The sequence below is a fragment of the Neltuma alba genome, unplaced genomic scaffold, assembly GCF_004799145.2.
Source record: "Neltuma alba isolate B1F8T4 unplaced genomic scaffold, ASM479914v2 tig00012515_pilon, whole genome shotgun sequence".
Lineage (NCBI taxonomy): Eukaryota > Viridiplantae > Streptophyta > Magnoliopsida > Fabales > Fabaceae > Neltuma > Neltuma alba.
In genome coordinates, this window is record NW_021636982.1 from 331,212 (window position 1) to 354,861 (window position 23,650).

At 36.3% G+C, this 23,650-nt stretch overlaps 2 protein-coding genes, 1 long non-coding RNA gene and 1 pseudogene across 3 annotated transcripts; all 4 read left to right on the forward strand.

Moving 5' to 3' along the window:
- Nucleotides 1–3,570: 3,570 nt before the first annotated feature.
- Nucleotides 3,571–4,493, forward strand: LOC114727949 (uncharacterized). Its single transcript, XM_028914740.1, has 3 exons — nucleotides 3,571–4,116; nucleotides 4,209–4,275; nucleotides 4,432–4,493. The coding sequence occupies exons 1-3, from the start codon at nucleotides 3,571–3,573 to the stop codon at nucleotides 4,491–4,493; spliced, it is 675 nt and encodes a 224-aa protein (XP_028770573.1).
- A 175-nt stretch (nucleotides 4,494–4,668) lies between these two features.
- LOC114727921 (uncharacterized) lies at nucleotides 4,669–5,318 on the forward strand. The gene is made up of 3 exons (XR_003738623.1): nucleotides 4,669–4,728; nucleotides 4,840–4,926; nucleotides 5,092–5,318. It is a non-coding gene; the product is annotated as an uncharacterized LOC114727921 (long non-coding RNA).
- A 2,495-nt stretch (nucleotides 5,319–7,813) lies between these two features.
- LOC114727951 (BTB/POZ domain-containing protein At3g09030-like) lies at nucleotides 7,814–14,919 on the forward strand (annotated as a pseudogene).
- Nucleotides 14,920–17,649: 2,730 nt separating this feature from the next.
- On the forward strand, nucleotides 17,650–21,581 carry LOC114727918 (26S proteasome non-ATPase regulatory subunit 7 homolog A). Its single transcript, XM_028914705.1, has 10 exons — nucleotides 17,650–17,927; nucleotides 18,707–18,799; nucleotides 18,885–18,966; nucleotides 19,197–19,293; nucleotides 19,452–19,527; nucleotides 19,670–19,728; nucleotides 20,025–20,147; nucleotides 20,543–20,600; nucleotides 21,084–21,169; nucleotides 21,258–21,581. The coding sequence occupies exons 1-10, from the start codon at nucleotides 17,741–17,743 to the stop codon at nucleotides 21,327–21,329; spliced, it is 933 nt and encodes a 310-aa protein (XP_028770538.1). The 5' UTR covers nucleotides 17,650–17,740; the 3' UTR covers nucleotides 21,330–21,581.
- The last annotated feature ends 2,069 nt before the right edge of the window (nucleotides 21,582–23,650 follow it).

Below are 23,650 nucleotides of genomic sequence, written 5' to 3' on the forward strand. Positions count from 1 at the left end.
GATGACTTGTTATTAGGAGGAGTAGTTTGAGTAAAAGAAAAGTAAAGTAACTGGAATGAGCATGGTATTGTTTGTTGTGCAGGCGGAGAAGGAGGAGGTGGATGCCCCCTGGAATTCCAAACATATCAAGCCGCGTTGGACATACGCTTGGCCAGTTGCAGCGCCATTCGGCTCCCCGCCTCTTCTTTTTTTTTTTCCTGTGACCACTGCTTCTATATATAGAGTAATCTCATATAACCCGGGGACCCACTTCGATGTTGACACTGGACACTTTTTAAGAGCTGGCATGTAACCCGAACAAAATGAGTCATGTGATGCACATCACGTGCTTTTCTCTACCAGCCGCCTCCCAACTGCACATGCATTGTATGCATATTACTCCTATTATTATTAATGTTAATAATATTCAGAATAATTGTTGTTGCCAGGAAAAATAAATAAATATTCCAAGCCATAGAATGGCAATATCCATTTTTATGCATTGACAACGGTATTTTCCAATAATAATTTGATGATTAAGTTTTGGTAAATGATTTTCTGACTAAAGCATGCAGCGCAAATATTAACGGCTTATAATATACTGAGTTCTTGTAATAATTTTGTTTATATGTCGCAATTTTATGATAAGATCTTCTCCGACAATGGTGCGGCGAAGGGCAAATAATCTTAAATAATTATTTCTCATCAAGTTATTTTAGAACAAAAAATTCTCTCATTCAACTTTTGTAATGATCATCAGATTTTAATCCTCTTTTTTTTTTTTATTCCCATTGAACGTGATATTTTAACATATGTAATATTCTGATATCTTTTTTTATTCAATTAGAACAATTTATGCTTCAAGTTTCAATATCTTTAAAACGTATGAATAAAATACTATATAATCGTTTTGTATTTTTACTTCACTTAAATACAAATATTAAACAAAATGTAAGTCAAAACAGTTCATTCTTTGTACCCAAACATGAACATCCAATGATACAGACCCAAGCAAAGAGTTCGTTCATTCTTGATTATTTTGGATGTCATGACTAAGCTTTTGACGAAGACAACTTATGTACTGCACAGAATTTTTTAAGGTATTTAGAAGAAAGCTAAACCATAATTTTATAAGTGATTTTAAAAGGTATATAGTAAGTAAGTATGTGAAAAAAAAATTTCCTTCGACTTGCTTAAAATAACTTTTTAAAAATTTTTTAGGGTGATCCAAACACTTTTTTTTTTTATATAAGATGAAGTAAGATTTACACTCAAATTAAAATAGTGGCATGAATCCTCTGGATTAAATCTTCACTAGAATAAAATAATGAATCTTCAAAATGAAAGCTTTCCACTGGACGTACTCCACCTATAGCTCGGACCCTCATCTTCAAATGAAGAACCAGAAGCATACTCCAACTTCGAAATTTTGCAAGCAGGGCAGGCTGATCAACGTTCCTCTGCTATCCAGTTGCGACAAGCTTCTTCATATAGCTGCTTATACAAATTTACAATTACAAAAGTCGATGAACCAAATAAATCACTATTTATGCCTTAACTTTCAGACTACATCATAAATTCATTTGCGGGACTACATAACGAGAACACACTCAAATTCTAAAGAAAGAAAGGGTTCAAAACAGACTGTGCTAATTGCATTGACACCGGGGAATATTTATTTGGTTAATTAACAGAAGTAGGATTTCTTCTGTGCATAATTTCATTATACTCCTTCTGGTTCAAAATATAAGATACGGTTTATTATTCATGTTTATCAAGAAGTTAGTTAAAATTAATTTAAAACAATAAATCTGTAAGACATTTTTTTCTAAATATGCTCTTATTAATAAAAAATGAGTAAAAGATGCAATAAATAAATCAAATACAAAAAAATATATGTTAGGGGTAAAATTTAAAAAAAAAAAAAAGTAAATGCCTAGAAAAAAAATGAATATTATTTCGTAAGAACACTAAGTCCCTCTAACAAAATTTATCTTACGCTACTATTTTGAACTGGATGGAGGATTTACTAAAACAAACTCTTCTACATGATATCGTCTTGCAGTTGAGATTGAACATAGACGGCAGATCTGAGGGAAAACGTTTGGAGGAGACGAAGCCAAAGATTCCTACTCTGTGGCATCGTTTGGAATGTTTTCAGAGAAAGTCCAATGTTGTCTCACGGTCAATCTACTAATGCAAGATAAGTGGTGAACCAACGAGTGAAACGCATCGTTTCGTTACGATTCTGACAAGTTAATTCAGAGATTATTATTGGGAAAATTTTATTTTAATTCACAAACATAAACACTTGTATTTGAGGTTGAGAATTCTCTTATAAGTTTTGTAATATTTATATTTCTTATAAATAGCTGAATTTGAGTTGCAAATCGCTAAATTTCACTTATTCATTCACACTTAAACATTTATATTTGGGGTTGTGAATTTTCTTATGTTTCTTATGAATCGCCCAATCTAAGTTGTAAATTACTAAATTTTCGTTATAAATCTTCGAATTTCATTTACTCAATTCTCTCCGAACGACCCTATCAGACTCAATGTCGGCGGGAAGCTCTTCAAGATGACGTTTTTTTTTTCTTTTTTCCTTTTTTTTTTTGTTGGGGGGAGTGCATTGGTTCTCTTTCTTCAGGATCGGCACACATAAGCCCCTACCTGTAATTATATTTATTACTCGTGCTATCTAATCTATTATTACAAGCCAACGAACAAGACAATGTGAAGAAATTAGTGGATTGTCTTGTTGTGGCCTTTGAGAGGGGTAGTTGAGCCCTTTTGGTTTGGCTTGGTTTGTTTTGTTTTACCTTTCAATTGCAAGTATGCTGATGATATCTCAGAATAATAAATATAATAGTGATTTTACATATTTTATTTACAAAGCAAGGAGCCAAAGACCAAGTCAAGGTTGTACTTTTGGGCTTCTACCACCAGAGTCAACAAATCGACACCTTTACCAATTACCATTCCTTACTTGGTATCTCTCCCCGTCAATTCCGAGGCCCTTATGCCGAGTTACGCTCCTCTTGTTGTCAAGACGATTCTCTGGGAGTGGGTAGCGTGGCGTGGGAGGGGGCGTCTGATTAAGGTTAGTAGTAGGTCTCTTTGATGATTTATTTGTTTGGTCTCTAACAAAAATCTTAGTACAATCTCTGCTATACTAAGATTTCGAAATTCCTGACAAATTAAACACTTCTGATCTCTTCCCCATTTTTTGAGTCTCTGTTGGGCTTTTGTGGTGGCTACACAAGTGTTTAAACGCGAGTGATTAATTTGCTTTAACTTTGAAGCAGATCTTTTTAGTTTATTTTGTTTGAATTCAATCCTTCGATTTATTATAGGCATCAATCCTCGGGTTAAAAACCATTTTCATATTATTAATTTTAATTTATAGAATTTCATTCACTTTATGAAATTTTTATCATCTTATTTAGCACCGTTGTAGTATTGGTTTATTTCTATAACTGAAATTTCATCAAATTTATATATTAAAATTAAGAAATCAAATAATGAGGGTCTCCTTTTTTTGTTAAATAAATTATGAACAGGATGAGAGATCTTGTATGCCATCGAGCCATGATTTGGAAATTTGCGGGAAGTGTGTCAGGCATAGCTGGCCTGGTTTGCTTTGGTTTCAGCCCCACCTACAAAATCTCATTTGGAGAGCTTGGTATTGGCGGTCTCCTTTATCTATTCGTCGGTGTAATCATATGGAGCCTCATCTCGTGGGGCAAGAGAATTCGAGTTTCAGAGAAATTCCAAGGCCCTCTGGCAGCTCTAATGTTTGATGTGATCTGTTTGATCTCCGTGGCGAATGAAAAACTTGTGCCTGCAAAATCAGACGCATGGAGCATTATCTCGTATGGTTCATTTGCCTTGATGTCGCTGTCCATGTCAAGGAACTTTGAGCTCGGATTCGAAACTGGCTTCTCCACCTTTTTCCTGACATTGTTTGCCACACAACTGTTCAAAATCAAGTGGATCCTCTTACCCATTGCATTAGTTTTCTGCTCCCTCATCATTATTCTTCGCCACTACTCAGAATCCGGAGTACAGGAGGTTGGTCCCATCAGTCCAAGTGACCATCTTCACGTTGATGTTGGTCCTTCACACGGCAATGAGGTCTTAACAGAGTTTTGCAGCAAAATATTCAAGCAATTGAACCTGTTACTTGAACTAACGTGTTACATCCTTGTGTATTTTCATTTTTGCAGTGGCAAGATTCCTCAGGGGTGGGAGAAGTTTTAGGGCAAAGCCAATTATCACGGCGGGGAGGGGCAAGCACAAAAGCAACTTCTCTTCTTTACCTCTCTCTGAATACACACCAATTACTTTATAATCACAAAGAATTTGGATTGCTGTGGAGTTTAACTAATAATTTCTTTATTAATATATATATATTTTTGGGGTCTAGCTTCTAACTGAATTTTCACCCAGGTTGGCTGTATGAGAATGAGAAGGCGCAAAGACTAGCCGGCGACAGTGGCTTGAAGCTGTAAGGCCTTGAAGCCTTCTTTGTTCTTATCCATTATTGCAATAAATTAGCCAAGAAGAGTACCCTCTTATGATCTTGAAGCTTTTGAACAACAGATTTGATCCATATTAAGTGTTGACAATGTTACTTTCTTTTTGTTTCTTGCACAGGTTGACCCACGTCATCGATGTGGTCACAAATATATTGGTTTAATATAATGTCTGGCATAGAAGCCAAAGCAGCCAACCATTTTTCTACTGGTAAACACTCGTTTTGAAACTTAATCTCTTCACTGTAATTACCATGAAACATGGTAGATGAGGAACTATTAAGGATTTGGATGGCTAACTTCCTGCTTCTATTACATTTAGGTTGGATGTAGGAGAAGGCAAAGAAGTGAATCTGAGAGATGTCCAAGGAGCAAACTTCAACACCAATGCGTTAAATATCTTGGACCGGTAAGTTCTCACTAATATATGTATGTTTAACATCCATTTTAATTAGATATAGATTCACATCCAACAGACTTAGCTATGAAGATTCGCTTTTTATTTGGCCTGAGTCTATCTGAAAACTGCTGTTGCTATGGCTCATTTAGCTGACTGATGGTGCTACCAATGCAGAAAGAAAGGGAAGAATATGAAGTTATTGTTGAAGGGGGCAAGCTGGTGTATAGACAAAATGGGAAGGTTCTCGATACTAGAGATAGGTCCAGATGGATATTTGTTCTGAGCTCCACAAGGTCTTTGTATGTGGGGCGAAGGCAGATGGGTTTGTTTCATCACTCCAGCTTCCTGGCTGGAGCTGTGCCCGCGGCAGCAGGAAGATTAGTGGCTCATGAGGGTGTTCTTAAGGTACTAATAATATATATCACACCGCATAATCGCTTTCATTCTATTACTTTTTCTAACTTTCTGGTACTTCCACTTGTAAGTGTTGTTGCATTAAAAACATTTCAGGCTATTTGGCTTGATAGTGCATACTACCTCCCTACCGTAGAGAGCTTCAGAGAAGTCATTAGCTTTCGTGAGGAGCACAATTTAGACCTCTCCGCTGTCAAAAAACTTAAGAATTTATAATATAGTAATTCATTGGATTACTAGTTATCATATTAACTTAATACGCATTATGTGATATCTGACATGAATTAAAAAAATTAATAATGATTTATATGCTGCCTTGTAAACATTGTATACATTGAATTTTATATTTAAAATTTTCTGAAATTTAGTATATATTTCATTGATCAGATTTATTATAATATTTAATTACAGTACTTATTTGTAAATGAGCTCTTTGTTTGATAACGTCTCTAGTTTTTAACTCAATCCATTTAGTATATTGATTCCAAGAAATATTGTACACATTTGAATTATTGATTAGTTTTTGATTTTACTGAAAAAGGTATAAAGGTCATTCACATTATACCATCATGACTCTCCCAATCCTCCTCAAATTTCAGTTATTTATGTCTTTATTTGGCAATCCCGCATTATTTACCAATGAATATAACACTTATTTTGAAGCAAAGTGGTTCATAAAATGAAGCATTTATCAATCCTCAACAATTAATTTCTTTCGTTGAATAACCTTAAATTAATTTTAAAACGCTAACTACGCAAACAAATAAGATATTTGATCAAACTTAATAAGAAGTGAGTATGCAACAAGAACTACAATGTATACGAAGGAGATCAAAATGTGGTATTGGGAGTCATTATTTGTAAGTAGATCAATTTTTATTTTTTTTCATGTCAATTTAATAATTACTTGTTATTAAATTTTTAAAACCTAAACATTACTTATTTTCATTAATAACTTTTTAATTAATAGAGTATTAATCATTACCATTATTATTATATAATAAGTAACACCCATCTAGTTATTTACTAATAATTCATTATTCAAATGATAATCCAATCCAATTATTATTAAAATCATTGTAGGAGATATGTGTGAGGTGAGAGATTGTAAAGAAGTTGTTCATATTAAGATAAAGTTCAAGTGCACAAAACTTATTGAAAATATTGTTCTTAGTTGGATGAATTTTAAAACTTGTACTAATCTTGAACAATTTTGACTATACCATCTGGGAATATAATTCTGTTGAGAATAGAAGTTTGTAATTTAGGTTATTAGGAATAAATAATCTTGTACTTAGAATTTAAGTTTCTGTTTGGACTTAATTATTTGTCTTGGGCTTTATTTCTTGTAAGGCCCAGTTCGTATAGGATAAATAGGGGGTTTGATGTAATACATTGTGAGTGAATAATCTGAGTAATAATACAGAATTATTCAGGAATTCCTGGGCCCACGTTTTACATGGTACCAGAGCACCAGGTCCGACGGGGACGCCTGGCCCAATTAGTTTAGGGTTCTCCACGAAAGCTTGATCGGAGAATCAAGATTTTCTTCCACTTTCACACGAGAAACCCATCCACGACGCAGCGTTTCGCAACAACAATGGCGGACAAGAAGACGTCCTCCGATGATATCTCCGCAGCAAGCCTCTCCTTCAATCACCCCTTGTACCTGCATCCATCGGATACTCAGGGAGCCACAATCATTCAACAAATTCTCACCGGGACTGAGAATTATACAGTCTGGAGTAGAGGAATGACGATCGCGTTGAGAGGAAAGCAAAAACTGGGTTTCATCGATGGAACGTGTACGAAAGAATCGCAAGAACCACACCTCCATGATCAATGGGAAAGGTGTAACGCAGTAGTTCTTTCGTGGATTTTAAATTCCATTTCGAAGGAATTGGCGAGCGGTATGGTGTACTTTCAAGGAGCGCAAGAGGCGTGGATCGATCTTAAAGAGAGGTTCGATAAAGTCACCGGCTCGAGAATTTTCGGTATTCATCGGGAAATTCATTCCCTTCGTCAAGGCGCATTGTCTGTTTCGGGGTATTATACTCGCCTCAAGCAACTCTGGGAAGAGCAGGCAGTGTTGATTTCTGTACCGACCTGCAAGTGCGAGACCTCGAAGGCATACACCCAGATGATCCAGCAACAAAGATTGTTGCAATTTCTCATGGGACTGAATGAGTCGTTCAGTCCGGCACGCGGTCAGATCCTCCTAATGACTCCTCTCCCCTCCGTTAACCAAGCGTACGCGCTGATTCTTGAAGATGAATCACAAAGACACATTGCTAATTCTACTGCGATGCAACCGATTGAAGGAGTGGCAATGTTAGGAAAGGGGAGAGGTCGCGGCCGAGGGCGTGGCAGACGATCTTCACCGGTGGAGTGCTCCCACTGTCGCAAGAAGGGACACACCAAGGACAATTGTTTCCAATTGGTGGGGTACCCTGCGGAATTCAAAGGATACAAGAGCAAAGGCAACCAAGAAGTGAGTGTAAATCAAACCGGGGTCGAGGTAGGACAACAACCTGAGACGATAACACACTCTGCGAACACGGTATCTCCGAGCTTCACATTGGAGCAGTACGAGAAACTACTTGAGCTACTCAGGAAGGAGTCTGAATCTGGGACCGTTCACGCACTCACTGGTACAGGTTTGACAACTTCTGTTTTATATAAGAATGCTCATACTCATTGGGTTATTGATTCTGGTGCGACTACTCATATGGTAGGAGATTTATCACTGTTGAACAGCTATAAGGAATATATAGGACCCATAAAATCTATTAAGATACCTAATGGACAGCGTGTTCCTGTAACTCATGTAGGACAAGTTAAATTTTCGAATGGTATTGAGTTATTAGAAGTTTTGTATGCTCCTGAGCTGAAATTTAATCTCATATCTGTCTCTAAGCTAACTAGGGAAGCATGTTGCATGGCTGCATTCTTTCCTGATTATTGCATTATACAGGCCCTTCAGGGTGGCAGAATGATGGGGACTGGTAAAGTTGTGGAAGGATTGTACTTGTTGAAACTGAATGAGGATCATGAGCATGTGAATTTTGTTGATAAACATAAGAAAGTTCATTTCGATTCAGATGATATTTGGTTGTTGCATCATAGGCTTGGGCATGCCCCTATCTCTGTCATGAGACATTTACATGTTGTAAAGGACAAAGATATTGATATGAATAAAATTTGTGAGATTTGCATACAAGCTAAACAGACTAGAATTCCCTTTTCCCCCAGTTTTATTAAGACAAATAGTTGTTTTGAATTGATTCATATGAATGTGTGGGGACCTTATAGAACACCTACACATTCAGGGCACCGGTATTTCCTTACTGTAGTTGATGATTTCTTGAGAGCAACGTGGATTTTTTTGATGAAACATAAGACAGAAACTGTCATGCATATACAGAACTTTGTTGCGCATGTTTCTACCCAATTTTCTGTTTCTGTTAAGAGAATCCGAAGTGACAATGGCACTGAATTTATTAATAATGATTTGAAATGCTTTCTTAGAGAAAAAGGGATTGTGCATGAAACTTCTTGTCCATATACTCCTGAACAGAATGGAATAGTAGAAAGGAAACATAGGACCCTAATACAGGTTGCTAGAGGGCTGATAATACAATCTGGGGTGCCAATTAATTATTGGGGAGAATGTGTTAAAATGGCTTGTTTTCTTATCAACAGATTGCCTTCTAAAATCCTGAATTTTCAAACTCCTTATGAAATTGTGTATGGAAAGGTTGCTGATTATACCAATTTGAAAACTTTTGGTTGTTTAGCCTATGCTACTAATTTAGTTAATGTGGATAAATTTAAGCCCAGATCTTTACCTTGTGTCTTCTTGGGGTATCCCAACAATCAAAAAGGTTTTGTGTTACTTAATTTACACAATAGAGCTATTTTTGTAAGTAGACATGTTAGTTTCATAGAAAACAGGTTTCCTTTCAAAGATGCCATGAGTATGAATCAAGGGGGAGTCAGTAAGGATTTTAGGGAAATGTTCATGTTTGATTCTGAGGATACACAAATAACGTTAGAAATTAACAAAGGGAATGAATCTAAAACTGAATATAATCAACAAAGAGATAATGATGTATGCGTAGAGGACAATACAAGTACTTCTGTTGAGTCACAAAGCCAGAATCGTGCTGTACAGCTTTCTACTAGACCTACCAGGGACAGACGACCACCAATCTGGGCACAAGATTATGTCTGTGGTTTGGTGAGCACTGGACCGAATAACAATCAGACAGGAAAAGGTAAATGTAGATACCCTATAGAGAAATATATGTCTTATGAAAATGTTTCTTCCTCTTACTTGTGCTTCTTATGCTCTATTGACTCTATCAGTGAACCACAATCATATAAAGAGGCAGTGAAGGATGTTAATTGGGTCAAAGCAATGAAAGAGGAAATAGAGGCCTTAGAACATAATAAGACTTGGGAACTAGTAAAATTGCCAAGAGGAAAACAAGCAATAGGATGTAAATGGGTGTACAAAGTGAAATATAAGCCAAATGGAACAATAGACAAATATAAGGCTAGACTTGTAGCAAAGGGGTGTACCCAAAGGGAAGGAATAGATTTTCATGAGACATTTTCTCCTGTGGTAAAAATGATTTCAGTCCGAATAGTAATGAAATTGGCAGCTGTAAATAATTGGAACCTTTATCAGATGGATGTGCACAATGCTTTTCTACAGGGTGATCTAGATGAAGAGGTTTACATGACTATACCCCAAGGTTTTGATAGTAAGGGGGAGAATATGGTATGTAAACTCAAGAAATCATTGTATGGATTAAAACAGGCCTCTAGACAGTGGAATCAGAAACTGTCTATGGCCTTGGTAAGTGGGGGATTTAATCAGAGTAAACATGATTATTCTTTGTATTATAAGAATTATCATGATGGGTCTGTGTTTGTACTAGTATATGTGGATGACCTTCTTATTACAGGTAGTACAGAAAAGCGAATTGAGGAAGTCAAAGACTATCTGCACAGAAATTTCAGAATCAAGGACTTGGGTTTGATGAAGTACTTCTTGGGAATTGAAATTGCTAGGTCCAGTAAGGGTGTAGTATTAAATCAAAGAAAATATGTCCTTGATTTGCTTGCTGAAACAGGGATGAGTGGGTGTAAGCCACTATCCTTACCTATGCTGCAGAATTTAAAGTTGTTGGCCTATGAGGAAGGAAAGAACAAACCAAATGAGTTGATGAAGAATCCAGAAAGATATAGACAGTTAGTGGGTAAATTGATATATTTAACCGTTACATGACCTGATATTTCTTTTCCTGTACAGGTCTTGAGTCAGTTTATGCAAAATCCGATGAAATCACATATGGCAGCAGCTCTTGGAGTGCTGAGATATCTTAAGCAATCTCCAGGAGTAGGTGTTTTTCTCAGCGCAGAAGGCAAGTTGGATCTGCAATGCTTCTGTGATTCTGATTGGGGAGCCTGTGGTAGCACAAGAAGATCTGTTACTGGTTATCTTCTCAAGCTAGGAGGATCCTTGATAGCCTGGAAGACAAAGAAGCAAACCACGGTGGCAAGGTCTTCAGCAGAGGCAGAGTATAGGGCTTTAGGTTCAGCAGTTTCGGAGGTTGTTTGGGTGCTTGGATTATTACAAGATCTGGGAATTAGCAGCAGAAAACCGGTTGATGTGTATTGTGACAGCCAAGCAGCAATACACATAGCTTCAAATCCGGTGTTTCATGAGAGGACCAAGCACATCGAAATTGATTGCCATTTCGTGAGAGAAAAAGTGACTCAAGGCCTGATAAAGCTGCAACATGTGAGGTCTTCGAACCAGGAGGCTGATATTCTTACTAAGGCTGTTAGCAAGGAGACTCAAAGGAGACTTCTCAGCAAGTTGGGAACCTTGAATTTGTTTGGTTCTCAACTTGAGGGGGAGTGTTGAGAATAGAAGTTTGTAATTTAGGTTATTAGGAATAAATAATCTTGTACTTAGAATTTAAGTTTCTGTTTGGACTTAATTATTTGTCTTGGGCTTTATTTCTTGTAAGGCCCAGTTCGTATAGGATAAATAGGGGGTTTGATGTAATACATTGTGAGTGAATAATCTGAGTAATAATACAGAATTATTCAGGAATTCCTGGGCCCACGTTTTACAAATTCCCACCATATGGTATATGGAGAATTTTTCTGTAGTATTTATAGGTTATTAGTAAGAAAATCTCAACCTGTTTCGGGCTAGCTCATATCCACACCACAAGAAGTAAGGCTGGACACAACTCATACCCTCATCGTCATCTTCAAATAAAGAACCAGAACCTTACTTCAACTTCGAAATTTTGCAAGTAGGGCAGGCTGATCAACATTCCCCTACTTTTCAGTTACGAGAAGCTTCTTCATATAACTACTTATAAATTTACAATTACAGATGTCAATGAACTAAGTACAATCAGTATTTACCCTTTCATGCCTAAGTCTCAGGTTACATCATAAATTCATTTGCAGGACTAGACAGCGAGAAGACTATGAAATTCTAGGAAAAAGAAAGTGTTTAAAACAGATTGTTCTTATTGTATTGACTAACGGGAAAATTTACTTGGTTAATTAACAGAAGTAGGATGCTCTCTGTGTATAACTTAATCATATTTACGATAACAAATTCTTCTATATGATATATGATAGAGTCCTGGAGAAATAGACAGCAAATGAGAAAAGCATATCTGAGGGAAAACGATGACGGAGACGAAGCCAAAGATTCCAAATCTACTACGGGTTTATTTAGATTGATTTATAAATGATTTTTTAATATGATTTACGGAATACGAAATAAATATAATATGAGAAGAATTTTATCTCGATTCATGTAAACTTATTTAGAAGTTTATTTTAAACAGAGTTTCAAACAAGTCTTATATCGTTGGCATGTTTCAGAAAAAGTCCCACGTTGTCTCACCATCATTCTGAGAATCCAAGTTATAAGTCTTGTCTGGCAGAATAGTGGAATCCTTTATAAATATATTTTTGTATAAATCAAGATAAATTCTCATCACATACTTATCACATACTTATTTTGTATACTGTAAATTACTGTTAAAAAGTAGGTTTATAAACTACTTATAATCTGTTCTAAACATGTTGATAATTGGTAAACCAACCAGTGAAAGCATCGTTTCGTTTCGATTCTGACTCTGAGGGGTTAATTCGGAGACATTATTTCCGAGATTTCCATTTTCCAAGCTGGTCAAAAGCTTTGGACTATCTTCGTGGTGCTCTCTCAATGGATGTGGCAACTTCTGCCTCTAGTTATGTGACCTCTCTGGACGACCGTATCAGGCTCAACGTCGGCGGGAAGCTCTTCGAGACGACGCTTGTCCACCCTTCGTTCCGGTGGTTCGGATTCCCTACTCACCGCTCTCTCCCTCCGTGACACCGGCGATAACCACCCTGTTTTCATTGACCGCGACCCCGAGATCTTCTCCGTTCTCGTCTCTCTTCTCCGCACCAATCAGCTCCCCTCTACCGCTCGTCGTTTCTCCAAGCAAGAACTCGCCGATGAAGCCCTTTACTACGGCATCGACGCCCAGCTCAGGTCGGCCATGGCGCCGTCACCGTTGGATGGGATCGACGCCTCTACCACCGCAACAATTCGACCGGCGTCCGACGGCTTGTCTCCCACTTTCACCGCCGCCGAGGTCGATGGATCCATTTGGATAGCCCACGGTGGTCAGATTTCTTGCTACGACTGGAATCTCAGCCACTCATGCACCATTCGAACTCATCTAGACGAAATTGATTCGATTTGCCGTGTCTGGCCGAAATTGCGGCTATAGGGTCAGAATCCAACGCGGACTACACTTCTACGATTTCTCCCATGGGCGCAACATCGGGACGGTTCAGTGGACTGATCCTTCTGATCCCCGTATCTTCAAGGCCCGAGTCAACGCAATAGCTGGCTCAGAGAGTTCCATTTTTGCCGCGTTTGATTGCCCGCATAGAGAGAATTGTGTCCTTGAAGTAGATAAAACAAAGCTTCAGATCGTGTCTCAGCTCGCTAGACAATCTGGTAATCAGGCTAAGCATACGGTTCCTGGGAAGCTGACGTGGGTACCCCAGACCGGCGTGCTTGTCGGAAGTGCAGTTACGAGCGGGGCTTTTGGATACTCTGGCTACATCAGATTGTGGGACCCTCGGTCCGGCGAGGTGGTGTGGGAGACGAATGAGCCGGGTGCAGGTAGAAGCAGTAGGTTTGGGGATTCGTTTGCGTGCGTGGACGTCGACGTGGAAGGCTTGGCTTTGTTCAAGCTCTGCTCTCAATCCGGGGATTTGGCAATGGCGGACATGCGGCATTTAAAAGAGGACCCGTGGATTTATTTGCATGAAAGGAACCCAAGCTTGGTGAACACCGGGGGAGTTAGCAGCAGTGTGATTCATTGTTACAGGAAGCAGGTGTTTGTCGGGAGAGAGGGTGATTTAGAGGTTTGGTCCAGACTCGAAGGGATGAAAAATGGCGCAGAAGTAGCTGGTGGAGATGCTGAGGGTTTGTATAGAAGAAATTTCGTGGATAAAATAGAGAATTCAGGGAGAGGGATTATTAAGCAGATCGATGGTGGGGGGAACAGGTTGTTTATTAGCAGAGAAGAAGTTGAAGGTATTGAAGTGTGGGAGAGTTCTTGTTCTTCCGGCGCGATTTCAGTTTTGTGATCAAAGAATTGTCATGGATATGAGAATTTGATCTCAAACCGGCTTTATTTAGTTGAGCGTGGTCGGTCTACCTTACAACAGACCCTTTTGCATTATGCCAGAGACTTTTCCTCCCTGGAAACTGCAATTTTAGGTATGGCTTCGAATTCTATCAGCGTGTCACCGATGATTTTATACTTACAAGATAATTTGTTCCCGATGATGTTTGTTTTATATCTCTGCCAATATTTTATAGCCAGTTCCAAACTCGAATAAAGGAAGGAAGACGATTGTATTAGGCCCAGATGGCAAACGTAAACTTGTGAGTGGGAGAATTTTTTATGGAACCAGAAATTGAAGTCATTTCTGGTCTATTAATTGCTTAAAATACTACTCTGTTTTAGCATAATACAAATGACTTTGTCTGCCACTCTAGTTTAGCACACCACTATTTGGAGCTGTAAATCAATCTGCTAAACTTTAAAACATGAGCATATCATTGGCAGGGGGGGATGACAGGGTTTGTCTGCGTACTGCTACTCACCGATTGCTCTCTGAAGTATCATTGAATGACTAGAATCTTTCCTTATTAGAGCTCTGGTAGTTTGGTGCCTACAGTGTACAAGCTAAGCTTTCTTGTTATGTAAAGTTCCAGTAACTAGACCTTCTTTCTTCTTCTTTTGAAACTAGGTCGTAGACAAACATTGTTGGAAGAAGTATGCTTTGCAGGTGAACAGATGTTTGGGATCTTATCTTAACCCGTTCTGCTGCCATTATACATGCCAAAAAGTTCTTCAGATGCGATCTTGATTAAGTTATTCAAACTCATTGTTTTACCAGGATGTTAGGTAACCAGGATCGAGCTCCTCTAAAGTACAACTGCTCTTAGAGAGTTTCGTACAAGTAGGTAATTGTTGGTGTAAAAATTAAGGGGGTCAGTTTTCATTCATCTATTTGTTTATATCAAGTCATTCCTTCTCTGAAAATTTTCAAGAGTTGATTTCATTATCAGCGGTGATCTTCCATGCCCCTTTTTGTTTCCTAGATAACCGAAGGCTAAAACACTGACAGGCAGCATGCCATATTTTACCTTACTAGCTCACAGTTCTCTTTTGCTATATGGTTTCACACATTTCTGAAACTAGAGTTTGTGGAGACTAAAACGTAGTGCTGAAACTTGTAGAATTGCTATACAAATGCCGAAGTGCAATTTCGCTGAGTGAAGTGAGATCAACGGCAGTGCTATTTTGTGTGTTGTTCAGCTCAGGTTGAATGTGCATAGTGATATAAGTTTATAAGGTCCTGAGTTGGTTGGATGCTGGTTATTATGGTGAAGGAATCATGAGATTCGAGGTTAACGACTTTTTGTTGTAAAATGTGTGCATATGGGGATGGTATGCCATGTTGTAAGCGACAATGGTCATTCTTATGTAAAAACAGTAAAAAGTTCGAAGGCTAATATTGAAGGACGTCAAACTTTCCTTTGACATTTCCATTGGTAGCCAAGTAAAGCGGTCCTGAGTTCTTGTCATTCCATTGTCAACTTGTAGTGCACAAGCAAGGTCATAATTTAGAAGTAGCGTTCTTTTGCCTCAAAGTTTACCAGGTTTTCTGTGCATCTAAGGATTTTTTGAAGAATGTCTGAAATCAACCCTCCTTTCTGGAGTGACAATTAATTTGTAGTGCATAAGCAAGTTTCTGCTTGGTCTTTCCTGGAAAAATCATCATTCACCTACTATGAGGCTGGATTTTTCATGAGTCGAAAGTTTGAAATTTAGTTGTCTCAAATCAAGTTGATCTCCAAATGAAATGTTCTAATTCGGGTAATTATTTGAACTAACTTCTCTTGTTTTGTTTTTACTGTTAGAAGGGCAGATATTAGCCTCTTAATAATACAAGCGAGATTGATTCTATGATTTCCATATTTTGAATTAACCTTTTACAAGTTATTTTTTAGTATATGAAGTAAATATATAAGAATAATTTTGCTGAAAACACTTCCCTTAAGTAATTATAGGAAGTTGCCCGTATAGAAATTTTCATAGCACTACTCCATAAGGCTATTGTCTACAATCTGTACTTGCCTTTAAAGTTTTCTATATTTGATTTAGTTGTAATTAATTAATACTTATTTGGTGTAAAGAATGTACTATGTAAATTTATACATGATATTTTTATATACACAAAAATTTAATAATTTAATTAGATTTTGATGTTTAGAATGTTATTGTTACTTATTCCCTCCTAATTCTTTCCATTTCATCTCCCATTTTTGGAAAACGCAACGTTGGTTGTTTTTAAAGAAAGGACTTCAAAGAAACAAAAAAGACCTTTGCTCCTTCCATGGTGGCGACCGGGTTAGACCAGTTTCCTCATTTATCTCCAGCTCCCAAAGCAAATTTTAGATTAATTATGATAACATTTTAACTCCACACGCGACCCTCAGTAAACCCACTAATTTTAATTGACAAAAAAAATCTACAGCCCCTTCAATTAGTGGCCGGACGAGTTTCTATATTTGATGAATAGCAAGAGAAATATTGACTTGGTAGGTTTCAACCTTCCATTAATGGATGCTGATTGCTCCATGAAGAAGAAGAAGAAGAAGGGAGAGTTGAAAGAGTTATGAAAAAAAAAAATCTCTAGTACTTTGAATCAGTAATCCTCAATTATCCCGAACGTGCAAATAATTCGGCCAATTGAATAAGTGCATCTTTCTCTTATCCCCATTACCTCGTCGCTTTAGCAAAGAAGATAGGCTCATCTGGGGAGGGAATTTTAATGGATGCTGATTGCTCCATGAAAAGGGGTTATATTATAAAAGACTTGCAGAGGAGGCAAGAATACAAAGGAATATATGTCGGTCCGTTTGGATAAATAGTAAAGAAAAGCAAGATTCGGATGAAGATGATCTGTTTTTATTTTTGGTGATAATCGTATGAAGATGATCACTTGGTTTGGAATCCGATCAAGATTTCAAAACTTGCCCGGCTAGTAAAACGGTAAGGAATTTGAAGAATCGTCAAAATATACTAAAGGATCCAAATATTGTGATTATGAGGATTAGAATTGAGCTACAAGTTTTGTGGCTATTGTTTTTTTTTTTTCCTTGTTGATTGTTATTGTAAAATGTAAAAGCATTTAATTTGGTTTTTTTACCCCAAAAAATTTTAAAGCGCTTATTTATCAACCAAGAAAAGGTTCTGACTCGATTTTTATGCTGTAAAAATCCATTGATTTGGTTCAATTCTTAGTCTGTCTCAATTTAACTTGAATTAAACTGAATCAAACTCTTTCATATCGAATGGAACAGATCGTATGTCTTTTTATCCAAAACAATTGGTTTGCTTGGATCCGTGTTTTCGCCAAAATGAATCTAATCTTTATACACTCTAAACTGTCCTTGCTACTCTTAATCCGTGGGATATTTGTTATCAAAATTAGGCCTTATTTTAAATAAAAGTATAATGTGTTTGAAATGAAAAAGACACTTTTTAAAAAAATAATTTTATCATCAATATTTTATTTTTATTTTTGAAATTTATTCTCACCGCTAAAATTTTTTAAAAACCTTTCTTTTTTTGGGCGTAAAGCTGAAAAGCGGAGCTCTGGAGCTATAACTTGATTTTTATATTGCTCGTAAAAAATAGAAATAGAACAGGGGCCGACGGGAAGAAGGGAAAGAGAAGGCTAGAAGGGTTTAGGAGGCGAGAGCGAGAAATCTGATACTTTTGCGATGGACGTGATAAAATCTCAGCAAATTTCATCCAGGCCCATAGAGAAGGTCATTGTGCATCCTCTGGTTCTTCTCAGCATCGTCGATAACTACAATCGGGTCGCCAAGGACACGCGCAAACGTGTCGTCGGCGTCTTGCTTGGTAGTTCATTTAAGGGCACCGTCGATGTTAGCAACAGCTATGCAGGTGAGTTCCCTTTGCTGAAATTTCCGATTTTGACTTCTAGATTTGATTGTTTTTATATTTTTAGGGTAAAATTTTGCAAATTTAAAACTCTGGGAGCGAAAACTAGTATTGATTTGAAATTTTGTTGGCCAACTAAGAAGAGAATTAGGGTTAGGTTTGCGAGTATGACTGTTATTATTAATCTAAGAAATATTTAATGCAATTGTAAACACTTGAGTAGCTGTGTTGGCACACTAAGATTGGTGATTAGGACTCGGACAATACAAAATGCGTTAGGACGGTCCTCTTCTAACCGAGTACTTTGTCGAATAAAACTCAGCAATAAATGACAGGATCAGCACCCCTCTACTTTTGAGTATTGCTATCTTAATATCCCCACGGTGTTCATGTGGAAGGGTGATCATGAGGATAGTCATAATTACGTTGATTCCTCTACTTATATTGAGGAACCGGTGTAGAATGGTTGTTGAAAATTTAGTTCAGAAGTGGTGATGAATAGGAATCTGCTTGTGATTACTCTTGTATGGACGTGCCAGTCCCAAATAGTGCTGTAAGCAGACTACTGCTAGGTCTAGGAACTCTAAGACTGGACATAATTGATTGTTGCGATTTGATTGTGCTATTGGCCATTCTTGTGTATGAATCTTGATTTGTTGCTTTTTTTAATTGATTTGTACATGAAGGTCATATTGTCTAGAGATTATTTTCAGTACATTTTCCTTTTCTAGAATTCTGTAATTCTTGAGCATCCATTAATATGAATGATCTTGTAATTTCAGTGCCATTTGAGGAAGATGACAAGGACCCAAGCATCTGGTTCCTTGACCACAATTACCATGAATCCATGTTTTCTATGTTCAAGAGAATAAATGGTAATCTTGCATTGACAATTCTTGTCTTGGGATTTTGAGGAATGTCATTCACACTAATAACGTGTTTTACTGCGATCATTTTTAGCCAAGGAGCATGTTGTGGGATGGTATAGTACGGGCCCAAAGCTACGGGAGAATGATCTTGACATTCACAGATTATTCCACAAGTAAGAACGTGTATCTTCATCTGCTAAGGATTGCTGGTAAAGAATATATGATTTTCTCTGAAAGAAATTGCATCAAATAAATTATATCTACTTGACTCTCTGGGTGCTCAGTACTTCTATGGAAAGCTAGCTGTCCTTACTTGTAAAGCATTTTGGCATATGACCTTTTTTTCCTGTCAAACTCTAGAAGATTGTTTTCCTCATTTGTTTATCTCTTTGTCCTATGCTAGCTATGTCCCAAATCCTGTGCTGGTCATCATTGATGTCCAGCCTAAGGAGCTAGGGATACCTACCAAGGCTTATTATGACGTTGAAGAAGTAAAGGAGGTAAGAGTTACATGGTGATACCTGAAAGCTTTATATAGTGATGAATGATTTGCATTATGATACACTTCTCATGGGGTTTGAAGATTTCAAGTTTTATTACTTTTGTTCCCCCTTCAAATACTTCCTTAATAAAGGCTAATGTTTATGTATCACAACAGAATGCTACGCAAAAGAGCCAGAAGGTTTTTGTTCACGTGCCTTCAGAAATTGCTGCTCATGAGGTTGAGGAAATTGGTATGCTAAGATATAAAAATTGCAGTTCACTATTAGCATTTAGCACATCTTTGCCAATCAGCCTCCGTAGACGGATGCTGAGTTTATCTAAGTTTCTATCCTTATTCAATCTGAGTTCTAATATATTATTACTTTTGTGCAGGAGTTGAACACTTGTTGAGGGATGTTAAAGATACGACCATCAGTACGCTTGCAACTGAGGTTCCAATCTCGCATTTCCCTCTCCATTGTCATTTCGTGCAGTTTATTTTGTTTTCAATCATACTTTCTTCAGTAGCAACTAGAGAGTTAGGGTATGTTTGGACTGAGGAGGAGAATGATGAAGGAGGAATGGAGAAGTAAACGAAGGGGGAGGTTTGTTTTGGATCTAAACCAAGGGGAAGGTTTGAATTGAACCTTCCATTCTCCTCAATCCAATCATAGTTCCAAACTTCAGTGTGTGCAATCTAATCCGCTTAATATAGAATTTGAACTGACAAACTGCCTACTTTGTTCAGGTTTCTGGTAAACTTACTGCGCTAAAAGGATTAGATGCTAGATTAAAAGAGATACGGGGTTACCTTGATCTGGTTATTGATGGGAAGCTTCCGTTGAACCATGAGATACTTTACCATCTGCAGGTACAAGGAATCACTTAAATTTGCAATAATGCTAACTACATTTTGTATTATCTAAAACTGAAATCTTTGTTGGTGTTCTTCCTTTTCATTATCCCCCAATAAAAAACAAAAAACAAAATAGAGTATGTCGAATTTATAGGCGGGTGCATGTACAAAAGCTTATCTGAAGAACTGTCTTAGATATTAATTTTTATCCTGTGATGTGACTTGCTTGTTCTGGTTTTAAATGGCTGCTGTCCATGTCAAAATTTACCTAGTTAAATGTTTTCTTATTTGGTCATACGGCTTGTGCCTCATATATGCTTGTTGATCTTATAAATTTTTTATCCATGATAACTACTTGCACGAAACAATCATGTCTCATAGAGTTCTCTTGTGCACTTGACAAATTGCAGGATGTGTTCAACCTCCTTCCTAATCTCAACGTTTCAGAGTTAATCAAGGCCTTTGCAGGTATTACATGCTTAATGTGGAAGGATTGAATTAAGTGTAGTTTTTAGCCGTTTTCTATTTGAGTCTTCATTACAACATAACAGGTGGTTTATTGTTGATTATGCTAGTTTCTTACCCATTTTGATTAAAAAAAAAATAATAATAAGAAGTTGCATCTTTTTGGAGATGAGATCCCTTCCTTTTTTTTGGCCAGAAGATTCCTTCCAAGTTAAACCTAATGGAAAATGCTCGAAACCCAATGCACAAAGCTCCTGTCAAACTCAGTTGAGATCTTTCGAGTCTCTTTAGATATAAGAAATAGTGTTTCTTAAGGAAGAAATAGTGGTTGCCTTAAAAGCCCAGCGCACATGGAGGAGAAGTTACATTCTAGCCTAGAATAGATTGAAAGGAAAAGATGTATGCCCTTGAATTGCTAGTTTCTTTTGACCTTGGGTCTACCAGTGTGATTGCAATAATAATGCATGTTCATTTGTACCTCTGCAGTGAAAACAAACGACATGATGCTGGTTATTTATCTTTCTTCTCTGATCCGGAGCGTCATTGCACTTCACAATTTGATTAATAATAAGGTGAGTTTTCATCTCTTACGAAGGCTTAAGCGGTTGGTGTGATATCTGTACATCGTTCTAACTTCTAACTGAACTATTTGATTTTCAGATGCTGAACAAGGAACATGAGAAAGCTGAAGATGCAAAGCCAGTTACAATCCCTGCTGTCAGTGGAAGCTGATTTTGGGGTTTCTTTCAAGGCGTTCCAAACCTGCTATCTACATTTGAGGCTTTCCATTCTTAATATTTTTGTATTATATTTATGCGATTAGATATTAGATTTGAATTGGACCTTATCTGATGAAATTTGTCAAATGTAATATTTTAACTTAACTTTTTTTTTTTCCCAGCTCTATCTATTTCTGATATTGTTACTCTGCTATTCGTTGTCAAATCTATTCATATCCCTCTCGACTCTACTTGTTTAAGCTTATAGTCATGTTCTAGTCACGGGTCTTGCTAGTTCACATAATTGTTGGTTTGCCAAACATGCCTGGATGTTGGTATTGCTCAAACGAGGGAAATGATTTTGCCTCGGCAAATAATATCATACGTGTTATGCTAGATTATGAGAATTTTTACTTTTTTTAATTTAGAAATCCAAGTACTAATTTTATTCTTAATTTTTTAAATTTTAATTCTATCACCTGCATTTCATTTCATATGCGTGATCTTAGTATAAGTGCTTCCAATTTTTGTTTCTTCTCATTATAACGAAGTAATATCAGGATAAAATTTAGGTATTTAAATTTTAAAATAAGTTGAAATCATTAATGATAAGTGTTGGTTGCGAATAAAAATGGGAATGTAATTTTGTGAGAATCCCAATTAAATTCAGCTAAAATATCTAAATTTAAATTTAGAGCTAATTAGGAATTTTTTTAATGTTGTAAACTAACTAGCATGCCCTTCTTTCTTACCCCTCTCAAGTCTCAAGTGATCCCTCATTCTTTATGATCATTTTTTCAGGCTAAAAGACATACAAGTAATTAAATTTGTACATATAACTTACACGATTAAAAATATTTTAATAAGACGTTAAATTACAAATATAAGTAACCTTTAAATAAATATCTTTTATTCTTTGTTCTTATAATTTATGTTAGTTTTATTTATTTAAGCAATATTGAATCCAACCGAAAATCTAAATTATTACATTTATAACTAAACATTTTAAAATCTTAAAATAAATATTTGCAATCTAAAAAGAAAAAAATATTTATTTAAAGACTACTTATATTGTAATTTAAGATGTTTTACGAAAATATTTTGAAGGTTTTCGTTATATATACAAAATTTCAAATACTAAAAAATTATTTATATTTCTTGTCTAAATATTAATAATAAGAGATGACGAACCACTTTAAAAAGATAAAATAATCAAATTTCATTTTTAATTAAAGAAGAGCGTTTGGTCATTTAACAACATTCAACAATCCCTAATTAGTTCTAATGTCTTGATTAAGAATTTATTAGAAGTGTATGCCTCAATTTGAATTTAAATATTTTTACTGGATTCAATTGAGATTTCTCCCATAATTTTTTTTAAAATAAGAATGGGAATATAATTTTAAAAAAATATTTTTATTTATAGAAAAATGAAAGTTACAAGGGAACAATAGAACTGCCCAGGTTTCACTTTGCTTAGAATTCGTTTTTTTTTTTTAAATCCGTAAATTTATGTATAATACATAAACTGATTTTTTTTCATAATCCGTAAGATAATGATAAAAATGTTAGATCTCACGCCATGTCCATTGGCGTAAGGAGGATCTAATGTAAGATTCTAATTTTCTCCTAAAAAATAAGATTTTAAAAATTTAAACTGTGAATGGTGAGATTTAATTTTCATTTTTCTTGAAGACACTAATTTTGGGTAAAACTCAAGCTATACTTGAACCCAAGTCTTCTTTCGGGGGAAAAAACAAGGAAAGATTAATTCAACAAAAGTCAACTTGATCAAATAATAACAGAACAACCTTTGACCTAAATATCCTGTAAGGACTAAAAAGATTGATCCATCAAGGTGTAAAAAAAGATTGATCCATGACTAATTCAAATAAACAAAATAAAATTATAAGAGAAGAAGAAATTGATTCTTTCCGTTGTATCTAGGGGTGTTCAATTTGTCCCGTTCCGGTCATCCCGTCCTGGTTCTGGTGAGTTTAGGACGGGACAGGACGGGACAAAAAAAAATTCGGGACGGGACGGGACAGTGACCGGGACGGGGTTGTCCCGTCTCGTCCCGGGATATTTTTTTAAAAAAAAATTATTTATTAATAATTATTATTAGATTATTCAATTTACTTATTATTAATAATAATTATTATTATAGTGATTTTTAACTCTTAAGTTGTAATATTATCTGAACAATATCTCCTTCCTCAATAAAATAATTCATAAAGCCATTATATAGTATTTTTTTTATCGTATTTTTTTTTTACAGTATTGTTTTTACACCTTTTTTATACTATATAATTGAGTTTTCTACATAATATTTTT

Coding starts and splice junctions, on each gene's coding strand:
- LOC114727949 (XM_028914740.1), top strand. CDS start 3,571: ATGATTTGGAAATTTGCGGGAAGTGTGTCAGGCATAGCTGGCCTGGTT. Junction 4,117..4,208: donor GTCCTTCACACGGCAATGAG/GTCTTAACAGAG, acceptor TCATTTTTGCAG/TGGCAAGATTCCTCAGGGGT. Junction 4,276..4,431: donor ATCACGGCGGGGAGGGGCAA/GCACAAAAGCAA, acceptor ATTTTCACCCAG/GTTGGCTGTATGAGAATGAG.
- LOC114727918 (XM_028914705.1), top strand. CDS start 17,741: ATGGACGTGATAAAATCTCAGCAAATTTCATCCAGGCCCATAGAGAAG. Junction 18,800..18,884: donor TATGTTCAAGAGAATAAATG/GTAATCTTGCAT, acceptor GATCATTTTTAG/CCAAGGAGCATGTTGTGGGA. Junction 21,170..21,257: donor ACAATTTGATTAATAATAAG/GTGAGTTTTCAT, acceptor TTTGATTTTCAG/ATGCTGAACAAGGAACATGA.